The sequence below is a fragment of the Arvicola amphibius genome, chromosome 1, assembly GCF_903992535.2.
Source record: "Arvicola amphibius chromosome 1, mArvAmp1.2, whole genome shotgun sequence".
NCBI classification, from domain to species: domain Eukaryota; kingdom Metazoa; phylum Chordata; class Mammalia; order Rodentia; family Cricetidae; genus Arvicola; species Arvicola amphibius.
In genome coordinates, this window is record NC_052047.1 from 178,503,408 (window position 1) to 178,528,187 (window position 24,780).

At 40.8% G+C, this 24,780-nt stretch overlaps 1 protein-coding gene across 1 annotated transcript; it reads left to right on the forward strand.

The window, feature by feature from the left end:
* The first annotated feature begins 1,364 nt into the window (after nucleotides 1-1,364).
* On the forward strand, nucleotides 1,365-19,590 carry Cep55 (centrosomal protein 55). Its single transcript, XM_038347185.1, has 8 exons — nucleotides 1,365-1,547; nucleotides 3,588-3,863; nucleotides 6,294-6,362; nucleotides 13,002-13,152; nucleotides 14,066-14,376; nucleotides 16,534-16,605; nucleotides 17,248-17,373; nucleotides 18,557-19,590. The coding sequence occupies exons 1-8, from the start codon at nucleotides 1,365-1,367 to the stop codon at nucleotides 18,755-18,757; spliced, it is 1,389 nt and encodes a 462-aa protein (XP_038203113.1). The 3' UTR covers nucleotides 18,758-19,590.
* The last annotated feature ends 5,190 nt before the right edge of the window (nucleotides 19,591-24,780 follow it).

Genomic DNA, 24,780 nt, shown 5'->3' on the forward strand with positions numbered 1-24,780 from the left:
GGCGTGCGCTACCACCGCTCAGCTTGAAGAGCTATTTCTACACTATATGTACAGTGTATTTTACTATACATTTGCCTGCTTAGAGTTAGTACTATACATATGCTTCTAAACTGTCATCTATGTTCTTACTTCATTTGGCTCCTTAATTCCTTTTATCCCCAAATCCCTAACCATTATACCTCTTTTATTTTTTTTAATGAATGTCTCACGTTGGATTTCCTCACTTCTTCCCGCCATACTCTCAAAAAGCTATTAAGACAGAGTTTAACTAGACATTCCTTCTAAAACAGGACACATGTTAATGGTTTTTAATTCTCATAAACTCAAAATTACCACCAGCTTTTTGTTTTTGGGTAGATCTCTTTGAAAGTGTAAGGTCTGGCGACCCTCCCATTAATTGTAAACAAAAACTTTCAAGAACATTGCCAGGCATAGTGGTTCAAGCCTATAACCCCAGTACCTGGGAGGCTGAAGCAGGAGGATTGTGAGTTCAATGCCATCCTGGTTACATAGTGAGTTCCAGACCAGCCTGGGCTATATTGAGAGGTCTGCTCTCAAGCAATAACAAATATAATGTACGTGAATTGTCATATCTCTAGAAAGTGGATATTTCCCTTTTTAAAGATTCACTACAGCACTGGGCAGTGGTGGCGCGCAGGAGGAGGCTGCTTGTTGGTCCCGGCCATTTAACCCAGAAATAATCACACAGAAACTGTATTAATTAAATCACTGCTTGGCCCATTAGCTCTAGCTTCTTATTGGCTAACTCTTATATTAATTTAACTCATTTCTATTAATCTGTATATCACCACATGGCTGTGGCTTACTGGGAAAGTTCCCAGCGTCTATCTCTGGTGGGTCCATGGCTTCTCTCTGACTCTGCCCTTCTTTCTCCCAGGATTCAGTTCAGCCCTCCCTGCCTAAGTGCTCTGCTATAGGCTCAAAGCGGTTCTTTCTTCACGGTAATCACAGCATACAGAGGGAAATCCCACATCAGTGGTGTACGCCTTTAATCCATCCCAGCACTCGGGAGGCAGAGACAGGGGAATCTCTGTGAGTTCGAGACCAGCCTGGTCTACAAGAGCTAGTTCCAGGACAGGCTCCAAAGCTACAGAGAAACCCTGTCTCGAAAAACAAAACAAAACAAACAAACAAAACAAAACAAAACAAAAAAATTCACTACAACACCCCAGAAATGTTCCTCAGTTTTATTTCTGTATCCCACTGATTTAGATAAATCACTTCTATTTAGAACAAATAGGCTATAAGGCCTCTTCCAGATCTGAGATGTAAAAGTTAAAACTCAGACTTCAAATGCAGTTGAATTGAAAATATTTGTTTGTTTTTCATAGATCATTGCAAAGATGTCTTCCAGAAGTCCGAAAGATTTAATTAAAAGCAAGTGGGGATCAAGGCCTAGCAGCTCCAAATCGGACACTGCGTTAGAGAAATTTAAGGGAGAAATCGCTGCCTTTAAAACATCCCTGGATGAAATCACAAGTGGGAAAGGAAAAGTGACTGAAAAAGAGAAATGCAGACTTTTGGAGGTAAATGGTCGTAGACTCCTTTTAAGATAAATACATTCTAGAAAGCAGCTATTGGCTCTTTGATACTACATTCTTATTCTTGTTCTTGTTTGACCTGTTCTTTTTAGTTCTAGAAAATTGATCTTGAATTTGGAATCTTAAATTCCTACTTTGATTTTTACCAACTTTTAGGCAATTTTAGTTATTATTAGTTCTCTCTTTTTTTAATTTTTTTTTTTTTTCCGAGACAGTGTTTTTCTGTGTAACAGCCCTAGCCACCCTGGAACTTGCTTTGTAGACCAGGCTGGCCTTGAACTCACAGAGATCCACCTGACTCTGCATCCCAAGTGCTAGGATTAAAGGCATGCACCACCACCACCTGTCTTAATTCTCTCTTTTAAAATGTTCTTGAGTATGTGTTTTGAGATTATCAGATATTAAGTTCAGAAATAATGCATTATGATTAATAGTTTTGTACCTTTAATTTCTGTGATCTTGTGATCTTTTTTTTCCCCTCACTATAAAAAGATTTACTTTATGTGTATGAGTGTTTTCCCTGCGTGTATGTTTGTGTATCACATGTGTGCCTAGTGCCTACAGAGGTCAGAAGAAGGCACAGGATCCCCTGGAATTGGAGTTTGGATGGTTTTAAGCTACGATATGGGTGCTGGGAACTAAATATGATTCCTCTGCAAAAGCAGCGAATACTCTTAACTGCTGAGCCTAATCTCCAGACCCAGATCCTCACATTTTTGTTGTTGTTGTTTTGCTTTTTCAGATAGGGTCTCACGTAGCCCAGGTTGGTCTGGAACTTATTTAACTGAAGGTGACCTTAAACTTCTGGTTCCCTGCCTCCACCTTTAAGTGCTATGATTATAGTCATGTGCCTTTATACTTAATGTATTTTTTTCAAATATTTAAAACAAACTAATAAACTAATCTGGCATTCATCGTGTAACTTATTGATAATTTACCTTAATTATATTAATATTCTTGATAAAAGTTTGTTATACAATATCATTCTGTTTTGTGTTGTTATAATATGATGCTACAGACTGGGTAATTAGAGACAGACAGGAGAGATACAGAGACAGAGAGAGAGAGAGAGAGAGAGAGAGAGAGAGAGAGAGAGAGAGAGAGAGAGAGAGAGAGAGAGAGAGAGAGATTGACTTACCTCAAAAGTCCAAAAGCCCAGAGCATCTGTTAAGGGTCTTCAAGCTCTGTTGTCACACAAAAGAAGGCCAGGCAAGCTACTCATGAGGTCTGTGCCCTAATGACCCCATCACCTCTAACATTGTTGCTTTGAGGATTGAGTACATTTGAGGGATCATATTCGAACCATAGCATGCTGTGTTTAAGATTGTAAAACTACTGACTTAACATTTATAATTTTTATGGGCTTTATAACATAGAATTGTGTGTTCTGTTTCCATGCTTTTGTCATACTGGAAGGATACTGTGCCATTTTCACATATTTTTTTTTTTAATTTTTTTTTAATTTTACTGTAGTTGAAGAGAAAATATTTTCTCAAATATTACATGATTTTATTTTAATCTTTTATTTTTTGGTTGGTTAGTTCATTAAATTTAAAAGAAAATCAAATCTATGCATTTACGATATCCTGAATTGTTTATTCATTTCAAAGATTAGTGTTCAGGTTTCCTCATAAAAGTTTAGAAACCCATTTTATCATATCGGCTGCCTTGTTAGCCTATTCATTCTGACAGTTGTGTTTATCATCTTTCTCTTGGCTCTTTCCCTTTTGCTGCAGCAATGTGATAAGCATTGATTTAGCCTCCTCTCGCCACCCTTGACACAGACGGTTTTCCTCTCTCTGTCTCTTCAGTGTTATACATTCTAACTAGAGCACAGCTAGGGATGGATGTGTGCCTGTGAGCTGTCTGAGCTTAGCACTGAACTTCAGCTTATGGTTTTGGTCCTGATATCATAAAATCAAGTTTGCTGTGTAGTAAATACTTCATTAATGATTATGGAAATACATTGTTTAGCTGGATGCTTGACCTGGCTGAGTTCTAAGAGTCTTCTTAGTTTCTGTTTAGAAAATTCAAGTTCTTGAAGCTGAGAGAGAGAAGAATGTTTATTACCTCACAGAGAAGGACAAAGAAATACAGAGACTCAAAGATCAGCTAAAGGCAAGATATAGTTCCTCCTCATTGCTTGAGCAGCTGGAAGAGAAAACGAAGGAATGTGAGAAGAAGCAGCATTTGTTGGAGTCCTTATCCAAAGAGACAGATGTCCTGAAGAAGCAATTGTCCGCCACGACAAAAAGACTTTCTGAACTGGAAAGTAAAGCCTGCACACTCCATCTGTCACAGGTGCCGAGACTTCCTTTATTCAGTGTTTTCCTGTCTGCTACCATTTATCATTCTTAGGAAGAATGAGGTTTTGTTTTTGTTTTTCCACACAGGGTTTCTCAGTGTAGCCTTGGCTGTCTTGGAACTGGCTCTGTAGACCAGACTGGCCTCGAACTCAGAACTCATAGAGATCCACCAGCCTCTGTCTCCCGAGTGCTGGAATTAAAGGCATGCGCTACCACCACCCAGAGAAGAATGAGTTTCTTAGTGTTTGTGAAATGATGCGATACCTTACTGTACCTATAGATCACTTCTTTTTGGTTTTTTAGTTAAGTCTTCTTCCATAAATCATATTGTGGTTCCCTGCACTCACATAATTGGGTCACCCAAATGAATATTCAGAAGACAGTCCATGCTGTAGCTATAAAAGTCAAGAAAGATTTTGCTGAGGTTTTACTTTGTTTGTATTATATAAACATTAGGTTTAAATTTTTGGTTAGTTTTCATATTTGAGATAAAGCATTAACCAAATATATTTTCCCTAACTGCACATACATTTTATCTCCCTCTTGTTTAAGAGGAACTATATCGTAGAATGAACACGGATCTGTGTAAAAATCATGAGTCTCAAACTTGGTTTTGCCAGCTGACATCATGTAATTCCCTTAGCCTCTCTGGCCTGAGAGACAGTTCTCAAGCTGGTCAGTCTCCTTTTATAAGCCTTGATTTCACATCAGTGAAACCGGACTAAGAACCCTGATGACTCCATATGATAATGATTGACAGGTGCCTTGCAGAAAGCCTGGAATATACTAAGTGCTTGCTTATTGACCAAATCTTTGATCCTTTTGACATTTGAATATTACTAACAAACAACTAGTCAAACTATTCATAGAAGAGTAAATTTGAGCTGTGATTTCTCAGGGTTGTGATGCTGTGTTAGTTACTTTTTCTGTCGCTTTGTTTAAGGGAGGAAGGTTTGTTCTGGCTTATAGTGCATCATGGTGGGGAAGGCATGGCAGCAAGAACAGAGGCTAGATGGTTCCATTACTCAGGAAGCAGAGGGAGAACCAAAAGTGGAGCCCTGCCTAGAAAGCTTCAAGGCTGACCCTAGTGATCCACTTTCTCCATCCATCCCTAAAGACTCTTCAGCCTTCCCGAATAACCCAGTGTCCACACAAGACTTTCCTTATGGATGCTTAGGAGAAACACCAAAATCTTCCCAAGCCCTGAAAAGCAGCATTTTTAGACTTTGCTGGTTAGTATGGGATTATAGCCACACCTGCTTTTTCTCTTTTTCTCGATGAGAGAATGAAGAAAGAAAAGCTATTATGAAATTATGTTTTGGGTTTCATGAAATCTATTGGAAGCGTTACTAATTAATATTATTATGGTCTCCCAAATCCGAAACTCTTTGAATGTTATCAAGTGGAAAATTTCACACACGATCTCACATAACTGTCACAGCCAGAATCTAAGCACACTAAACATTTTGTATAAAATTGTCTACAGGTTATGTGTATATGAAACAAATGGAGGCGGATCTCTGAGTTCAAGGCCAGCCTGCTCTACAAGAGCTAGTTCCAGGACAGGCTCCAAAGCTACAGATAAACCCTGTCACGAACCCCCCCCCCCCCCCAAAAAAAAAAAGGAAGGAAGGAAGGAAGGAAGGAAGGAAGGAATGGCCTGGCAGTAGTGGCGCACACCTTGCACTTGGGAGGCAGAGGCAGGCATATCTCTGAGTTCAAGGCCAGCCTGGTCTACAGAGTAAGTTCCAGGACAGCCAGGGCTACACAGAGAAACCCTGTCTTTAAGAAAAAAGAAAGGAAAGAAGGAAAGAAAGGAAAAATGAATTTCACATTTAGAGTTTAGTCCCATCCCATTTCAGTTTAAGAATACTCAATTTATACTAAAACTTTTTATATTTTACAGTTTGAGTTATTTCTTTGAAACAGACAAATAGACTAGTTGTCTCCTTTTGGTGAAAACTAAGTGGGTTACTTATATGCACTAAAGGTTGTTTTGAGGATTGTGGGATCCTGAAAATCTCAGAGTAAAATTAGATCTGAAGTCTCAGGGTTTCCAGAGCGCTTAGGACAGTGGTTCTCAACCTTCCTAACGCTGCAACCCTTTAATATAGTTCCTCATGATTTCCATTGTTACTTCATAACTGTAATTTTGCTATTGTTATAAGTCATAGTGTAAATATTTCTGGAGATAGAGGTTTGTCAGAGGGGCTCTGACCCACAGGTTGAGAACTCTGGCTTAGGAGCTTTCCCAGGGAGTCTAGTTCTGGCAGTAGTCCTTTGGTGATTCTTACCTGGCCTAGTGGTTCAGCAGTAGATAGAGGGGTGTTTGGGATGCCTTGAGAAATGTTTTGTATTTTTATGGAACTAAATATAATGAAACTTGTTAAGTGGATGATGTTAACTAGTATTGGGTCATTTACAGAGCGTGCCTGCAAACTGCTTCAACTCATCAATGAGCAGCATTCATGAAAAGGAAATGCAGCTGAAAGATGTAAGTTTTTTTTTTTGTAAAGAGGACTAATTCATATGTCCTTAAATTTCATAGAAATTGAAATCATTAGTATTATGACTTAAAAAATAAATCCAATGAGACAGGAAAACTGAGTGTTTGAGATGATCGTCAAGAGTATCTGTAGACTAGAAAGTTATAGAAGTAAACTTCAGCTACCTTACCAGCTTTCTTTTTCACCTAAATCTAATTTGCCCAAATATTGCTCTTTATAATGTGATTTATTTTAATTAATTTCCTTTTATCTGTTTGGTATGTGTTCATTATCTTCAGATCTTCCTCTGAAGATAGTTGGGAAGGAAACTTTTTTCTGTATGCTCAGTAGTTCTCTATAATTAGGCACAAAGTTACTTTAGCTGCGCCAGAAAGCTTTGTTATTTCAACCTTGTAAATGGATAAGTTTTGCTGGAAATTGAATAAATTGAGGGCACAAGACTATGTTTTTTTTTTCAAGTTTCAGATTAAATATATAAAGTATAAAGTTGTTGATTTTATTATTAGATCACTAGGTAGCTATTCTGATTACAGAGATATTACCTGTGTGTATACAGGTGTATCTGTCCTGATACTGATAGGAGTGCTCTTAAGATTCCTGTTTTATTTAATCTAGCAAGTGTCCCTTGAAGCCTATTTGACTTTCAAAAGAAGAATGTAAATATCTTGGGTGTCTGCAGGGTACTGAGGTACCTTCATCAAAGTATTTACTTGGAGGTAATTGAAATAAATATAATTTTAAAATTATTAAATAGGGTTTATTTTAGTGTCATATTTTACAGTGAGTTTGGCCCCTCCCTGTGTACTAGTACCTACCTATTAGAAGTATGTATTTAGGTTATTTACCTTATATTCCTTTCATTTCTCATTGTTTGCTTCTGCTTGGTTTCCACTCCTGGAAAGGAATAACCTTTTCACTTTCTGTTTCCTCTGACTGGTGCTCTGTTTACATGAGAAAGACGTACACAAGTGCAGTTCACCTTCAAGCTAAATCCAAACTGGGGTGAGGGGAGGGGTTAAGCTCTGTGAATCTAAATGATTTTCTTGAAATGTAGATTTGGATTTAATGGGTCTGGGGAAGCTTGCATTTTCTGCGGCTGTTGCTGCTGGTCCCTGGAGCACACTTGAATCGTTCCTAACTTCTGAAGAGCTCCAGGCAGTTCAGCCCTTCTGGTTCTTGAAGATCAGAAAATATTTGAGGAGGAGGAATATTGTAGTTGGGAGACTTGGAAAACAGGAAAGAGACATCTCACTCATTCCTCAGTCTACGCTGGCATGTTTGCCTTGTGAGAGCTTGGAAACTAATTCCGTCTCAGAGTTCCCAGTGCCTCACAAGGCTTGTCCTTTTTTTTTTTCTTTTAAATTACAAACTGCTTGGCTTATAGTTCAGGCTTATTACTAACTCTTACATTTAAATTAACCCATTTCTGTTAGAAGCTTGTCTTATTAAGAATTAGTATTAGTTAAAGTAAAATAAGCTTTAGAATACATAAACATATATATGTTTCTGGAATTGTTAGCAACAGCCTTGGAGGATGAGGAGATAGACATGCAGATAGGTAGTGTGCAAATCAATAACTTGTGTTTCACCGACAATACAGCACTACTTGCTGAAAGTCCAAATGAGCTGCAGGCCATGCTAAATAGAGTGGTGGAAGTAAGCCAAAATATGTTTCTTATTTTTCAGCCACCATCTGTCATACAATTTGAAATAATTACCTGGTAATAATAAATATTAGCTGTCTATCCAGCGTTTTTTGGGCCTTCCTTTTCACCTTATCCCGTGCACCCCTCCAAGCAATGCTGTCTTCGGGTATCTGCCATCATTCATTCTCATGACATGGCCAGAGTATCTGAAGCACGCTGTTGACATATCCTGTAGTTTACTTCCTTCTGTAGATGGAGATGTTTCTTAACGTCCTCATTGCACAGCTTATCTCTTATGTGACACCTAGAACCCTCCTGGGACACGCCATCTCAAGCACACTCAGCAGCTGTTCTAGGAGCGTTTTGTTGTAAAGAAGGCTCAAGACAAGGTCTCATATACTTGTAGTTTTGTTGTTGCCTTTATATCTCTTGCTGACCAAACCTTTCCTAGTGCCTGGAATGTAACCCTTGCTATCCCTCTCCGGCTCTTTACCTCTGAAAGAATTCCCTCGTTTGAACTGAGGTTTCCTCCCAGATAGGCAAAGCTTGACAATTTGCTTGAGGTTCTGATTCTTTATTCCAATGCAAAAATCCTCGTGCACCCTTCCCATGTGTTGTGTCTAAATCTTCTTGATGTTTACTTTCATACCAAGGTTTTGGCTTACTTCCACCACTCTATTTAGCATGGCCTGCAGCTCATTTGGACTTTCAGCAAGTAGTGCTGTATTGTGGGTGAAACACAGGTTATTGATTTGCACACTACCTATGCACACCTATCTCCTCATCCTCCAGGGCTGTTGCTATTATTAATTCCAGGAATATATTAGAGTAGTGGAGAGAGGACCCATCCCTGCAACACTCCTAGGATTGTCTTAAACTGATCACTTAGTTCTCCACAGACTTTGACTAATGCAAAGGTGTCTTTATAGGCATTTTCTAGTATTCTTATGATTTTCTCTGGGTACCTGTAGAACCTCATTGTTTTCCAAAGTTCTTTCCTCCAAATGCTATTGAAATGCTAGGTAGACAGCGAAATGGATTTGCCGTGAGTCCCCAGCAGTGGGCACTGGGAGCCACCAGTCCTAAGCAGGGACTGCGCACGAGACCACTCGGCAGGAAGGTGGCTGGTCCCCAGCAAGCCATATGGGCGGCCAGCTGGTCCCGTGAGCCACGTGGGTGGCGGCGGGTGGGAGACACAGAGATAGGCACACCATACAGAGTAAAGTTAGACATTTATTAGGAGGGAGGGAGAGAGGGAGGGAGGGAGAGAAAGGAGTGGGAGGAGAGAGAGAGAGGAGAAAGAAGAAGGGAGGGAGATAAGTGGGGAAAGAGGCAGAAGCCTGCCTCTCCGAGAAAAAGAAGAGGCGAGCTCAGGCCAGAAGCTGAAGATCAGCCTGCCTTAGCGGATGGGGGAGGGAGTGGGCATGGCTTGTCTCTTAAAGAGACAGAACAGTCATTACAGACAGCATAAAGGAAGACTATGGACCCTTGGGTATGATAATAACACAAGCATCTAGGATAGGAACAACTGGAAAACCGCCATAAACGTACTGTTCATGCATGTTTAAGCATTGCTGGGCGTAAATGATGATAAATGATTGTTAGATTTCTTAGGCATCTTAAAGACACACAAAAGCAGAAGGCATAATCTTAAGAGGAGCCTCTCCACCCATGCAAATAATTCCAATTAAACCAGATTAGACCAAATCAATGCCCACATTTAATAAATGTAGCACTCTTGGGTGGCTGAGACAGCATGGTGAGAGGGAGAGATGGGTGTTGGGGGGATGTCCACGCAAAACCCCAGGAACCACATGTTCCTTCTCTGAGCCGCAACCTAAATAGCCTGAGGGAGTGGTCCTGACCCTCCCTGGGGAGGGGTCAGCAGGCTTTCCTGGAGGACCAAGGTGACTCCCAGTGGGAGGGGCTTCCCAGCCAGGTATTACAGGGGGGTGTGCATCTGACCTTAGGCAGGGCTATGCTTATAGGTGGACACACGGCCCGGGGCATAATCTCATCCACATGGGTAGTTGAGCCATAAAAATAGTGGTGCATCTTCTACTTCTGTCATCCCAGATTCAAATAGTCCACAAGGCCAGTAAAGGTTCTTAGAGCTTTCAGCTACTGGCCAGTGGAGAATTCCAGAAGTTCTTGGCCAGTCTTAGCCAGTGGAAAGCTCTTGGAATCTTTGACCAGTATGGGGGGGCCCCAAACCTAAGTGGGTCTCTTCCAAGTTGAGTCTGATAGATTACCTTGTCCCAGCACTTTGCTCGGTGGCATGTGTGTTTTGGAAGGGCCATGAACTCACCCACGTGGATGGTTGTGCATACATCTCACAGCATGCAGGCAGATGAGGAAATGCCCATGGAAAAAGGTTGGGGTAGAAATGATTACCAGCCGTTTATTAAGTTCCCTCCTTCAGTCCTTCCCTTCTGGGGAGTTTGCTTACCTGGCAGGGAAGTATAGTCTTTCTTCAGGAAGCTATCAGAATGTCATAAACGTTGTCAAATGTCAAAACTGTTACCACTTTTTTGTGTAACCTATACCAGCTAGAAAACTAGCCAAAAGTAGTGGACATTTTTTGGTCTTAATGTTACAAAATTGGATTTTCAAACAACTTCGAGAAGATATGTAATTTTTAATTTAGAAAATTAAATTAATAGAAAAGTTCTATGAATGAGAATGGTACTTGTATCACTTTTATACTCTGTATCTAAATATAGCTGTTCATGACATTTTTAATCCCGTTTTTGATTTTTTTTAACCTTTTCCCTACACAAATACACAAAGCAAAAAAAAAAAAAAATACACAAAGCATTTCTTTTCCTGAGCCATTCAGGAGGGAGCCGGGCAGTGGTGGTGCACACCTTTAATTCCAGCACAGGAGCCAGAGGCGGGCAGAGCTCTATGACTTTAAGGCCTTCCTGGTCTATAGAGAGAGTTCCAGGACAGACTCCAAAGCTACAGAGAAACTCTGGCTTGAAACCCCCCCTCCCCCCCAAAAAAGAGTGAATTGCACATATCTGTAATTATTTAGCACTACCTACATATGCATTTCTTATATCTTAAAGAGGAACTTAGTAAATTTAACATGGACACAATACTTCTAGTTAGCCTACCATCTCTAATCCAGTCTTAACAATAAACTCACATACTTTTTATTCCTCCACTGCAGCTTGCATTTTCTTCTATTTTGAAATTTTTGTTCACAGGGGTACTTGGCAGACCCCTGGCCAAAGGTGAAATGCACTCCCGTGCCCTTCACTTTTCTTTTTTAAGGTAAATGTTAAGTGCATGCCTCCTTTACATATAGATGACCCAAAGCTAGAAGAAATAGCTGATGTGATGTTCAAACCCATATCAGTGTTTATTGAGAGCTTTTTAGTCTGATCGTTGATAATATAGAGAAGAAAGGGCAGATGCATATAGAAGAATTGGAAAGAAAAGCAACATTTACTTAGCTGGGCAAGGTGACGTACGCCTGTAATATTAGCTGCTTGAGAGGATCACAAGTTCAAGGCCTGCCTGGGTTACAATAGTGTGTTCAAGGCCAGAAAAGGCAGAGGTGGTGTGGGGGAGGGCTTACTTTTTTAAGTAACATCGCCATCGTGTGGCTTTTAAGAACATTGCTTCTAAATCTTTGAAAAGATTTTTGTCTTTATTATTGTTACATGTATATATACATATAAATAATATAAATACAATCTGATGAATTCATTTAGTGTTGTGCATATGTATATGTTTTTAGGGTTTATCATTTGGTATTGGATAGCCAGTTAGGTGGGTCATTCCTCAGAAAGACTGGTTCCTCCCCAACAATCATTAATTGCCTGTAACTGAAATCTTAAATATTTTTAGTTCATGTACTTGAGTAAAGTATCGAAGGTTCATTTGAAAAACATTGATGATCATCTAATGTATGTAGAATTAAATTGTTTGTATTACTACTTCTTAAAGATGGACAAATATAAAATTGATATAAAACTAGATATATTTAACATATAATATTGAATAGTTAGTTAGATATACACGTGCTCTCTGGGTCCAATGGTGTTCTTTTGTTTTGTTTGTTTTTTGAGGCAGGGTTTTTCTGTGTAACAGCCTGGCTATCCTGAAATTCACTCTGTATACCAGGCTAACCTCCAACTCACAGAGATCCCCCTATCTCTGCCTCCTGAGTGCTGGGATAGAAGGCGTGCATCACTAGGCCCAGTAACACACAGTGTTTTTTAGAACTAAATTTGAGCATGAGCCTGAAGTCCTCATGAGGGCTGAATCCAGATGATCCTGGCCACTGTGAAGGAACGTTGGTCTTAAGGCACGCATCGCCATGTGTCTGCCTCTTAGGATCCTTCATCCAAAACATTTAGCATGCACATGGTATCAGATTTGGATGTACATGATCTTTTTGCACAAATAATTGTTGAGACTTTTTTTCCAGCCTCTCAGGATCATAGAACAAGAAGAGGCAATTATATCCTATATAATATCCTATATAATATCCTATATAATATCCTATATAATATCCTATGTACTCCTAGACTGAACAAGTAGATTGGAGAGGAGTTGTGATCTCATTGCCTTTTCACACTGTGTTGGTGTCTAGACTTTGTCCTCCTTCCCATTAATAGCAAGTTGGTGGTCTTCTCTAGCTAGTTTTTTTTTTTTTTTTTTCCAATCTTTGAAACAATGTCTCAGTATATATCTCTGGCTGGTCTCAAACTCACAAGAGATCCTCCTGCCTCTGGGTCCGTAGTGCTAAGACTAAAAGTGTGGGCTAAACGCTTAGCATACAGCCAAAATTAATCCCCTGGAAAGTGACCGTTGTGTATTCTAAAGGGATACATGCAGTGGCTGCCTGTAAGTAATTTATAAGCCATATGATTTTGTACATGTTGGAAAGCAATGTCATGGGGATTCCCTTACACATTTTAAGATCTGGGCTTCTTATTATGCTGTTGATTTTTCATTCATTATAAGGCTCTGGAGAAAAATCAGCAGTGGCTTGTGTATGACCAGCAGCGAGAGGCCTACGTTAAAGGACTTTTAGCAAAAATCTTTGAACTGGAGAAGAGAATAGAAACAGCCGCTACTTTATTCCCACAACAGATGAAAAAGACTGAATCAGAAGGTACTGAGCTATAAAAGTATTCTTTTGGGATAAGCCTGACATTTTCCAACAGGAGTGATTCATCAAATTTAGATTTTTTTTTATAGATATGTGTTAGAAAGTAAAATAACGTCATGCGTCATGTCCTTTAAGCCTGAAGTAAGAAATAGCATTTGGCAAGTCTGTTTCCGATCCCCTTGTTTTTGGATAGAAGAGGCCACAGGCCACAGGTGAGAGAGGCATCCATCACAGAGTTCTGAAGTCATGGTGATTTTCTCTACGTGAACACCTTTCCCCTTATTCAAAGTCCTTCTCAGTTCCTCCAGAGCTGACCTGGGTGCCAGTTTCCTGTTTAGGGGGTTAGATGGGTAGGATAATATATTGAAATGAGGTCTTGCCACATAGTCCTGGCTAGCCTGGTACTTAGAATTTAGCCCAGATTAGCTTCCAATTCAGAGCAGTCTCCTCTCTCAGTCTCCTAGGTTCTAGAATTATAGATGTGTGCTACTTAGACTTGACATCCGTTGTCACTTTGTTTTGCTTTCTTTGGCTCTTATATTAGCTCCAGGAGAACAGGCTTTGTAGGTGATGCTCAACTGTTTAATCCTTCCTGTGAGCTTGAGTAGTTACCCATGATGCTGTCTCTCTGCCCAGTATCCTATAGTTTTCCTTACACTGATTTCCCCTGAGTTAGACAACACCTCTTAGGAGGTAGGCCAGGAAGGGTTATATTTAACAGATGAAGAAGGTGGCTCAGCAGGTGGTAAGCTAGGAAGAAAAGATCTACTGTCTCAAATGCCAGCTCTAGCCTTCACCTCCTGACTCTTAATTTTATAAGCTGGAGAAATGCTGAGGTCTCACTTGTGGGCATATGCTTGAAGTTTTAATTTCTTGAGATATTACAAAATGCATTGTTTCATGTTGTTTGTTACAGGTTATCTTCAAGAGGAGAAACAAAAATATGATCATCTCTTGGAAAGTGCCAAAAAAGATCTTGAAGTTGAACGACAAACCGTAATTCAGTTGCGTTTAGAACTTGATGAATTTAGAAGAAAATATGAAGAAACTCAAAAAGAAGTTGAAGATTTACATCAGCTGTTGAGTGCGCAACGAAAGGCAGACATACAACACCTGGAAGAGGACAAACATAAGACAGAGAAGATCCAAAAGCTCAGGGAAGAGAACAGTGTCTTCAAGGGAAAGCTGGAAGAGGAGAAGAAAAAGTCTGAAGAGCTCGCATCTCAGGTGAGCCAGCCGCTGAGGTCTCTGTTCTTCAAATTTCAACGAAGGGTCAGTGAGTCCAGACGACCCAGGAGGCATAAACCGGAACCAGTCCCTGCTTCCCTCCGGCATTCATAGTCTAGCATGGAAGCAGATCACAAGTTAGTACCTAAATAAGCTAAGGAAAATAAAGCAAGATGATGTGAGATGAAGAAAATGGGCTCTGACAGCCTCTTAGAAGTAATGGTATTTAGAGACTTGATGGTGGGATCCTGCACAGTGACTCTCCGGGAATTCCCCTTCAGTGGAGTGTTGTATGAGGCTGCTTGTTCATTTCCCGGCTGCCCAGACTCTCCAAATAACCACACAGAAGCTGTATTAATTAAATCATTACTTGGCCCATTAGCTCTAGCTTCCTATTGGCTAACTCTTACGTATTAATTTAACCCATCTCCATTAATCTGTGTATCGCCACATGGTAGTGTCTTGCTGGCAAGGTTCAGGCTTGTCTGTTTCCAACAGGGCTACATGACTTCTCCCTGACTCTGCTTCCTTTTTCCCAGCATTCAGTTTAGTTTTCCCAGCCTAGCTCTGTTCTACCCTATCAGGCCAAGCCATTTTTTTTTTATTAACCAATGGTATGCACAGCATACAGAGGGGAATCCCACATCACCTCCCCTTTTCTGTTTAAATAAAAAGGAAGGTTTTAACTTTAACATAGTAAAATTACATATAACAAAACAGTTGTTAAGCAAGAATTACAGTTATAATATTTATACCTACTTTATCTTTCATCATAACTAAAGAAAACTATAACTATATATTCTTTAACTCCATTAAAGACTCTAGAAGGATATAATATTATGTAAACAGGAAGTGCATTGTAAGCAACTTCCAAAACTCTAGAATTGATAGAGACATCTTGCTGCCTAGACAGTCACCCAAAGATCTTCTGTATCTTTCGGGCACCCTTCTTCAGCCTACAGGCACATAGTATCCAGCAGACTTTTCCATGAAGCAGTAAATTTCAAGACAGTTCTGCTTATATTGGCAGTTTGTCAGTCACATTTTTCTGTGTCCTGCAGAATGTCTAGCAGACTCTTTTATGAAGCAGGAACCCCAAAGGATCATCTCATCTTTTTTTTTTTTTTTTTTTGGTTTTTCGAGACAGTGTTTCTCTGAAGCTTTTTTTTTTAGAGCCTGTCCTGGAACTCGCTCTTGTAGACCAGGCTGGCCTCAAACTCACAGAGATCCGCCTGCCTCTGCCTCCCGAGTGCTGGGATTAAAGGCGTGCGCCACCACTGCCCGGCTTAATTATATTTTTAAATGAGTTGCACAAACACAATATTTTAATTCAAGAGCAGAAATATATATATGTGTGTGTGTGTGTAACAAAATTGACCTTAAATTTGTATCAGTAAAGCAAGATCCATACCAATGCAAAGTATCCATCTCTATAGCATATTCCCCTTTAAATGTAAGCAAACATTTATAAACAATATTTGGGAATAGACCCCATTTAAATGCTCGGTCTCCTGAAAGAGCCAGAGTTTGCGCTGGCAGCAGGGCCTAGGAAGCCGCTGTTTCAAAATCACGCTTTTTTTTTCCCTGCTCTGACTCACAGCATTCACTAGTCACATTCTGTATGGGGTCACTGAGGAATATGACAGCGCTTTGTAAACTAAGTAGACGTCAGTGGAGGTTATTGCTATTATAATTATAATTTTTAACATCCTGCAAAAGTTGAGAGCTGAGGAAGAGTCAGTAATCTAATCTTTGCTTTCTCCGACTTCACTTTGCCAACTTTGATCTGTAGGTGTGTGGTGACATTTGGGAAAGGTTAAACAGAAATAAGTAAATTTGCTCTAGCTCTGAGGCGTAGATGAGGAACATCCTCTCTGTTACCCTACTCTGAAATGATGACTGACACCAAAGCCTCCAGGAAAGGGGTGTGGCCACACAGAGCTGTTTTCATCACTCGGTCTGGCTCTCAGAGAACAGTCAGGATGATATTATTCACCCTGCTTACAGAGGCTTCAAATAACCAGCTGGGATGAGTCCACCTGCTCAGTAGGTGTTGTCCTGGTTGGAGGTGGGCTTTGTGATGTCGGTTCCTTGTCTATCCCAAGTCTGGTCAGGAGAGGCAGGTGACATAATGCTGGCTGTCTTTGCATCCTCCAGGTCCGCATTCTCTACGAGTCTCTGTTAAAGCACCAAGAGGAACAGACCAGGGTGGCTCTGCTGGAGCAGCAGGTACTTACATGGATGCTTGGAAGTTCACTTGCTGGTAAAAAACAGAACTTCCCCTGGTATTTTAGTGTTTGATGGAGAACTATTTGAAATTTGGATAACAAAATGTTTTTAAAAGACTAACACACATTTTCTTAGAGACTCTGTACCATTCATAGATACTGTAACTGTTTTTAAAACTGGATTCTTAGAGGCGTGGTGACAGTGTTCCTGACAGGTTGGCTTTGGCAAACTTTGCTCTTCCATGGCTGTAGTTCCTACTCTAGCCTAACAGGATATCTTACTAGGTCACCCAATGAATTCAAGCAGAGTGGGCACCATTTATTCTCAGAATGTACACTAGAATTTCTTAATATATTTTAAACCAGGGAGTAGCCATCTCTCACCCTCCACTAAAAATTCCAAGAGTGTGAAGGAATAACTCCAACCGCAACTTCAGTTGTCCTCCACTCAGCCATCCCTTAGGCTTTGGCTTTGCTAGTTCATAAACCAGCTCTTTAGCCATAAGCTGCATTTACTAATAATCTTGCTGTGCTCAGATGAGTTTTTGATAAGCAGTCCCAGCAAGTACTCTCTTGTGTTGATAAAGACATTCAATGAAGAGAACTGGGCAGGATCTAACTGCCTTGTCCTGACATATTCCAGATGCAGGCATGTACCCTAGACTTTGAAAATGAAAAACTTGACCGCCAGAATATGCAGCATCAACTCTATGTGATTCTTAAGGAACTTCGAAAAGCAAGAAGTCAGATAACACAGTTGGAATCCTTGGTAAGTTCTGAATGGCTAAATGTAAAACTTATTCTTTATTCTCTTTTGCTACCTCCCTGTTGATGTGTCAGCTCAGTCCCCAGACCAGTAACATAGCTTAAGATGAACTTTATCTCAATCAGCAGTTGCCCTCATGTGGCGCTTAACCTTACAGCATCAACCCAGGACTCAGGAGGGCGTTTCGAAGCCTCTGCTCATAGTTACTTTACTGGTGTCTGGAATTATCTCATTTAGGTTGGGTATTGCCATTCTAGAGATGTCCAATAGTACCTTGCAAAGAAGGCATAAGGCAGAAAAGAGGACATCTTGGCATTCTTTTTCATATTTCTAAGGAATTTGTGTGTATTTATGTGTCTGTGAATGTGCAAAGATAGCCTGTTAGTGCTCATTCATATATTGTCCTAGAACTGCAGAATATTTGGAATTGGGAAAATATTCTAGATATAGGTCCTAGTTTCTAAGGGAAAGGAAAAAAAAGCAATTGTTAAAGTAATATAACTTATATGTTAATAAAATAAATATATTTTTATGTGCTATAAAATATAAAATTTTAAGCTTTCTTGACTATTCTAAATTCTTTTAAAAAATAAAACAGCCAACTCTCAAAGGTATGTAGCTTCCTGGTCACTGTGTATATATTACCTATCTAAGCTGCTGGAATACTCCTCTGCTCTCTGATTTGTAATGTAGGGTTTTGTTGCTGCTCTCTTTTGTGCATTGTGGTTTTACTACCAGGGTGTGAACCACTCCCCACTGAGAGCATCTACATCTTCCCACTTCAACCTCCTGGGTGCTGGGAACTTTGCACTTCTTAATTCCTTAATTGCTTCTGTTTTACAAAACTGGCAATTGTACACACACTTTTGAAAGTGTCATAATGAATCCCATTAGTTTATACAGTGAATTTGAAAAAGTAAAAGGAATGTTCTTCCCTTTACATTTGCTGGTATGCCTCTTAACAAAGCTATCTCTATGAGCATTAATTCACTCCTTTCCTGAGCGATCAATACATTATCCAAGTTACTCATGACGATCTCACATGTTACCATTAAAATATTAATGAGCAGAAATCTAAAATAAACCGTCTGGAGGACTGAAGCATGCAGAGGGTGCACAGAGCAGTTCAAACTGCTGAACTCCCAGTCTTACGTTCAAACGTGTTCATTTGGAATTTGTTCTGCAGAAGCAGCTACATGGGTTTGCCTTCACAGAGCAGTCGTTCCCACTCCAGAGAGAGCCTGAAAACAGAGTGAAAGTTTCCTCACCCAGAAGTCCCACATCTGCCCTCAATGAAAGCCTGGTGGAATGTCCCAACTGCAGTGTACAGTACCCAGCCAATGAACATCGAGACCTGCTCGTCCATGTTGAATACTGCACGAAGTAGCAGAATCGTTCTCACCTTTGTACTGGAAAAGTCCACACTGTATCTTGTGTCGGTTTATGGGCACTTTGAATAACAGATTACATCTTTTGCACACTGACATATGAGGGAATCCTATATTTTTCTGGTTTCTTGGCATTTTCTTGGTAGTGGTACCTCCCGGAGCTGCTTCATCATTGGCTGCAGTGACAGGATGTGGTGAGCAGTGGGTACTCAGACTTCTAGCACTTGACACTGTTCTTCTAACTAGCACTTCACACTGTACGAGTACCCGAAGAGCAAGAGCTATTTGGGTTATTGATTATGGCTTTAAACTATTGAGCAGCAAGCAAATATTTTATGCTTTGGGGTTTTAAGAGAATTGGGAAGTAATTAACCATGGACTTACTGTGCTGATATTCTTTATGTAAGTGCTTAGCATACTGTCACTTCCAGTTTGATACCTCTTGCTTTTGTCGAACGGTTACTAGAAAAGTTGGGGAAGTTTCATAATCTCCATTGCTGTTAACTCTTCTAAACACAAAGCAGGTTTTGTTTGAAGAAGCCTTTAGTAGCTGCACATTTTCATTCATATTACCTGACCATAACTGACAAGTTTCATTAGCACAAGTTGGTGCCAAAATTAACAAAACTTACAAAATTATCTTGTCTCCTCATTCAGTTTGCAGGTATTTTATTATATCTTGGTGGGATTTGTTTTTGGGCATCCTTAAAGATGCGTGAGCAGTGTAATTATCAGATATTTGTTTTCTGAATAGGTATTTTTATATATGCTTTATGTAAACCAAAAGATGTTTTATTTCTTCAGATTTTCTAACATGCTTAAACCTGGGCTGCTGTTAGCGATATGAAGGAGAAAATAATAAAATTATTTAATAAATTTACCATGTCTCTTGTATATGTGTGTACATATATAGTCTTAAGATCTCTAATCACAAAGCAGTGTTAGGGTTCTGGATTGACACTCATAAGAGCCATGCTGTGAGGGAGGTAAAGGAGTGGAGGTGCCTCCGCTGAACAGATTGCAACTCTTAATACTTTTCTGAGCTGTTTGTCACAGAGGCAAAGCAGCGAATCTGTAAAGGTATATGGAATTTTGGCTTTTGAATTTGGGGTGCATAAAAGTTGCATAGATCTGTTAATGTAAATAAAATTTTGTCTTTGGGGTTAATCATCCCAAATGCCTACTATCTTCAACTGCAGTTGGACAAAAGATACAGAAATACTTTTCGGTTAGATAGCTTACTTTGTCTGACACAAGTGGCCACAGTATTTAATTCTAAATGTGTAAATGTGTGTCATAAAATTTTTCCCTTTGCAATATTTCATTAAGCAAGGCATTACCTCAAGGTTTTTTTTTTTGTTGTTGTTTGGTTTGGTTTAGTTTTGGGCTCTTTTGAGACAGGGTTTCTATGTAGCCTTGACTATCCCCGAACTGACACTGTAGACCAGGCTGGCCTTGAACTCGGAAATCCACCTGCCTCTGCTCCTGAGCACTGAGATTAAAGGTGTGCACCACCACCACCCGGCTTTCATTGAGTTCATAGATGTGGAATATGGCTTATTCACGCAGTGGGTGGTGGCTTGACCATTCAGACATAGAGACCAGGCCTTTGGCCTCTGCTTGTTTGGGCAGAAGCTAAAGCAGCCCCTTTGACCTGGCAGTCCCTGAATCTGACTTCGGGGGTACGTTTCTGTAGTTCACTGGAGAATTGAAGCTGGGTGCTTCCCCTGTGTGTTTCAACCACCATCTAGACACCAATATAAAACTGTACTTTGCGAAGATGTCAAGAAAATGGATCAGTTCTGAAGTGTTTCCCCATGTTCAGCAGCTTTTTTTCATATTTTCATTTGTAGATGATAACAGGAACAGTCTTTTTTTTTTCCCCCTGGTTCATGTTAGAGAAGCAAGAGTCAGTCAAATGTTTAAGACCTGAAAACCTTGAAGGGTCAAATTCAGTTCTGTTTCTTCACTGTCTACCTTTTGTATGGCACATGTGGTTAGGCCATGGTTGATTCTGGAGGACAAATATGCTGCGCCAGAAACTTCTAGGTGTTTAATACTTATTCCTAATTGCAGCTCTGAAGTATGTCCTGATACCAGCATTCAGAGGTTAAGCAGTGCACCCAGGTACTATGGGATAATCCTTCTGTACTGTGAAGATGTGGTACTCTCATTGTAAAAAAAAAAAAAAAAAACTGACCAGCCAATAGCTAGACAGGATTTTTGGGGCAGAGAATGCTAGGAAGAAGGGCATAGCCAAGGGGTCACAAGGAGGCACAAGAGAAGCAGATGACCATGCTATGTTGAAAAAGTGCTGCCATGTGGCAAAGCATAGATAAGAAATATGGGTTAATTTAAGTTGTAAGAGCTAGTTAATAGAAAGCCTAACTATTGGCTGAGCATTTATAATCAATAATAAGTCTCAGTGTGGTTATTTGGGAGCCAGCTGGCAGGACCGAGATGACTGCCAGGATACAGAGAATTCTGCCTACACCCAGGGCTGTTACTAATGTGTAGGAAAAGGCAGTGTCTACAGAAGGATCCATCATCCCTCTCTTTAATATTGTTAATTCAACAAACACACACTGGGGCTGTCATTTTAGGAGTCTCCCTCTATCCATTATGCCATGCATATTGGTACACTTAGGTGATCCCAACACCTAGGATGCTGACTTAGGAGACTCTTGAGTTCCGGGCCAGTCACTACATAACAAGACTGATACAAATACCAAAAAAAAAAAAAAAAAAAAAAAAAGCCCACAGGGAAAAATATATTTGGTGCATAATGTATACAAAGTGGGTTTTTTTTTAAAAGAAATAATATTTGAGATTTTATTTTTATCTTATATTAGCATTTGCTAGCATGGATATCGTGCATGCTTACAGTGCCCACAGAGGCCAGAAGAGGGCATCAGATCTCCTGGGACTGGAATTCCAGAGGGTTGTTGAAGTGCCATGTGGTTGGAGAATTGAACCTGGGTCCTCTGGAAGAGCAGCCCTAACCCTAACCCTGACCCATCCACCAGATTAATGAGTTTTGACTTATGTGTCCTTGTAACTTTCAGCCAAATAGACATGCACACCACAGCACCATCCCTGAAAGTTTCTTTATTCTGGTTCCAGTCCCGAAGCCCTTCCTCACGGAGACAGTCTTGTGTCTGTTACCATGCAAGGTCTTGAAGATCACATATATGGAGTTACATATTTGGATCTTGCTTCTTTGACTCACTAGTGCTTTCAACTCTTCTGTGTTTTTATTTTTTAAATCTCCATCCTTTTAAAAGTATAGGTTAACATACAAGTAATGGGTTTCATCATTGTGTGTGTGTGATGCTACTTTTTAAAAATCATTTATTTCCTTCCTCCAGATAGTCTTGGAAACCTCTGCTTTCATCCACATATATTGCGTTATTCTTCTTTTCCATTTCGTTTTTGCTTTTTTGTTTTGTTTTTCAAGACAGGTTTCTCTGTAGGCTTGGCTGTCCTGGGACTCACTCTATAGACCGGGTTGGCCTCAAACTCACAGAGACCTCTGCCTCCTGAGTGTTGCCTTTCCATTCTTACGATATTTCCTCCTTTCTCATGATGGCCTGCATTTGTGTACACACACACATTCACAGACACGGTTCTTCCATGTACCTATAATTTGGTTTTTTAATAGCTGAATAACATTCCATTTTATAAACACTATATTTTTATTGATTTTTTCTTTTTTTTTTTTTTTTTCGTTTTTTGAGACAGGGTTTCCCTGTAATTTCTAGAGCCTGTCCTGGAACTAGCTCTTGTAGACCAGGCTGGCCTCGAACTCAGAGATCCGCCTGCCTCTGCCTCCCGAGTGCTGGGATTAAAGGCGTGCCCCACCACTGCCTGGCCTTATTTATTTTTTCTATACTTGTCTTGGTAGGAATTTGCACCTTACCTTGCATAAGTGTTGTGGGTACTTGCTTGTTAGTTTTGGTGGTGTGGGAATCAAACCCAGAGCCTTATGCATACTGAATATGTACTTTATTGCTGAACTACAGCCCAATCCTCTTATGCAAATATTTTGGGGGGGGGTCTATTTTTTTCATTTCTATTAGGAAAAGGCTTACAATGGGTCATAATAGGTAATATTTATCCTTACTGACAAGTACCCAACGGTATTTTTCAGTGACTAAAGGAATTTTTTTCCAATGGGCCTCCTCAGGGAAGAACCATGTACACAGTGGCCAGTCAGTGACTTCTGCAACAACTTTGCTATAAATACACCACTGATCGCTTAATGTCTCTGCATAGGTGAAAACCTGAGGCCCAGAGGCAATTCCCTGGTCCTCAGGCGCAAGCTGTTTCCAGCTGTCTGTCCTGGCTTATCCCAGCCACATTTTAGAGCGGGAGTACTGCATCTCAGGGGCCTGGCGGGCAATGAGATGGGGCAGCCGCTACGGTGGAGGCTGGAAGTGCATGTTCTTACAGGGGAGCTCTTTGTCCACGAACAAGGAATGCAATATGGCCGTACTTGTTACTTCTCTGTTGCTATAATAAAACGCCATGACTAAGACGACTTCTAGGAGGAAGAGTTTATTTTGGCTTATGGTTCCAGAGGGGTAAAAGTCCATCATGGCGGGGAGGCATGGCAGTAAGGGGCAGGTACGACGGGAAGCATGGTGGCAGGCACGGGGGTGGGGGGGGGGGCTGACAGTTCACCTCTTAAACATGCGCACAAAGCAGGGAGAGCAAACCGGAAGTGGAGCAATACTATAAGCTCTCAAAGCCCACCTCCAGTGGCACGCTTCCTCCAGCAAGGCTATACCTCTCATACCTCCCCAAACAGGGCCACCAGCAAGGGACCCAGTATTCGTATACTGGAGCCTGTGGAGGACATTTCTCAGCGAAACCACCACAATGGCTTAACTTAGATCTTGTTGAGAGGAACCTAAAATTTTAAAACATAAAACCTCCCACAAAAACAAAATAAAACAAAACTTTCACTTGTGACTTGCTTGTGATGGGAAGGAAGCCAAGGAAAGCACAGGGTTCTGGCCGGCCATGTGAGCACTTAGGTTTCCTTGTGTCCAAGTCAGTTCACCAGGTGCGTTGGAGCCACATGGCAGACACAGCCCTCCCTAATCCTTCCCTTGTCACCTGCCATCTGGCAGCTGTCAATGACTACATTTCTGGATAGAGGTGACGAGCAGCCAGCGTTTCCTGATTACCTTCTCTTCCCCCAGGCCCACACAGAAGGAAGGTCAGCTGTGGGAGGAACCGGCTTTGGGTCCAGGAAATGCCCTCAGAGCCTCTTGTAAATGCTGATCCTCAGGCCTCCAGATCTCCACCTAATAATAGGGAAAGTGTATGTTTAAATAGTTCTCTGGGGGATTCTGGGCGTTACTGATTGGAACAAATTCAACGTTATGGTATAACAGATTCCAGAGATGGAGTCCTTTGCCCAAGGTCAGAGAAGAAGGAAGAGCCCAGGTTCTTCAAGGGAGTAGCAGTCTGGCCTTGTGTGTGAAATTCTAGTAAATTATTCTTTTGGAGATCTCCAGTATCTGGTCTCCTAAGTCAGATCTACTCATTTATGGGCCTCACTCACATTTTTCCTTGTGCTCTAGTGCTGTTGGCTCTGGATGGTTAAATGGGAAACACCAGGGCTGCATTCAAGAGACGTCTCCTGTCTGCTTCCAGTGGTAATGCTCAAACAAGGCCGAGAGGTCAAGGACCAAGGGCAAGGTTTACATAGAGTGAGGTGAGGGTACACAGCCCTGAGATTGTTCCACAGTTCCGAAAAAGTGGGAATCCCCAAAGAACCAAACTCACACAGTGCCACTCAAACCAGAGAAGGAATGTCTTGCCAGAAGGAACAGGTGGGCATCTGACAGCGGCCTTCACTCACCTTCCAGGCTCACCCACTCAGCAGCCCTTACAGGAAAGCTCCCTGTTGTAGTTTAGGTCTGAAATGTGCCAGAAAGATGCATGCATTGAAGAACTGATCATCAGGGTGTCATTGTTGGGAGGGGTAGAAGCTTTAAAGGACTGAGTCTCA